The sequence below is a fragment of the Cyprinodon variegatus genome, unplaced genomic scaffold (genome assembly GCF_000732505.1).
Source record: "Cyprinodon variegatus isolate N-32 unplaced genomic scaffold, C_variegatus-1.0 Scaffold2166, whole genome shotgun sequence".
In the NCBI taxonomy this organism is placed as follows: Eukaryota; Metazoa; Chordata; class Actinopteri; order Cyprinodontiformes; family Cyprinodontidae; genus Cyprinodon; species Cyprinodon variegatus.
Genome location: NW_015152619.1, coordinates 4,899 through 5,970, shown reverse-complemented (window position 1 = coordinate 5,970; position 1,072 = coordinate 4,899). Strand labels below are relative to the sequence as shown.

Sequence of the window (1,072 nt, the reverse complement as noted above, 5' to 3'; positions counted from 1 at the left end):
TGAAGGCTAATCATGTTTTGGGTGTACTATTCCTTTAAAGGAGAAGTAGGTGAAAGGATCCGAGGGTTTTGGTTTGAATCATTTGTCGGGGAACAGAAACAAGGCCAAACAGAGGGTGCCAAAAGCCAGGAGAATTTCCTAAATGAGCGAGAACCAGGAAATACAGAAGGCCGAACCGTGATCAAGATCAGGTGGAGGACAAACGCTGGACATTGACTCACTCAAAGGCTTTCTATAATCTAGCACCGTTTGCCAGCCAGTGAGCTGAATATAAAGTGTGGACAGCAGGTGGAGATAATGAGGCGTAGTTAGGCTGCAGGCAGGGGAGACACAGGTAGAAACACAGAGAGGAGGAGGAGCAGACAGGACGGTCCCGACAAACAGGCCAGAATCAGCAGAGGGAGACTTTTCCATAGATCCAGGGACCCTGAAGCTCCTTTCAGCCACTTCCATGCAGAACATCATGCTTTGGTAAATTAGAGTAGGAACACAGGTAACTAGAAAATGTACACTTTTCATTTCCCCACGTGTCGGCCTCCAGGTCTGTTCTTCCCTCTGACTGAGACCAATCTTTTAGTTGAAACAAAATGGTCTCCAACTCATTTACATTCATTTTCATTAGTTCTTTTATTCATCATTCAAAAGCAGGAAATGGAGCAAGTGGAGTCGATGTTTAATTTCCCTACAAGTTATAGACGTGTTTTTACTGATCTCCTTGTCCTGATTTCATCCCATATTCTAAATGTTTGTTGATATATATGATTATAGACAAAAGGCTAATCCTAGTTTTTAAGCTCTCAAACTCAACCCTCAAAGTAGATTCTGACGTTCTGGACGCTGTCTTCCCAGTGAGCTGAACAACAACCGCTTTGAGGTGAGCCATGTTCACAAAGTGGAGTGTGTGGTGCCATGGCTGAGCGACACGCTGGTCTTCTTCACCATCTCACTGCAGCTGTGTCAGCAACTCAAGGACAAGGTGGGCATCCAACCGATCTCTGTCCTGCAGCTGTGACCCCTTATAGACGCCTTTATTCTTCTACCAAAAGTTGGGCAAGGTGTTGAAGTTAAGCCT

The 1,072-nt window shown here is 45.1% G+C and overlaps 1 protein-coding gene across 1 annotated transcript in view; it reads left to right on the top strand.

Annotated features, from left to right (window-relative positions):
- Nucleotides 1-1,072, top strand: part of rogdi (rogdi homolog) — a 25,781-nt gene that overhangs the window by 21,737 nt on the left and 2,972 nt on the right. Inside the window, exon 8 of the mRNA XM_015405347.1 lies at nt 826-976. Coding sequence (XP_015260833.1) covers nt 826-976 — 151 coding nt within the window. The remainder of the gene's footprint in view (nt 1-825; nt 977-1,072) is intronic.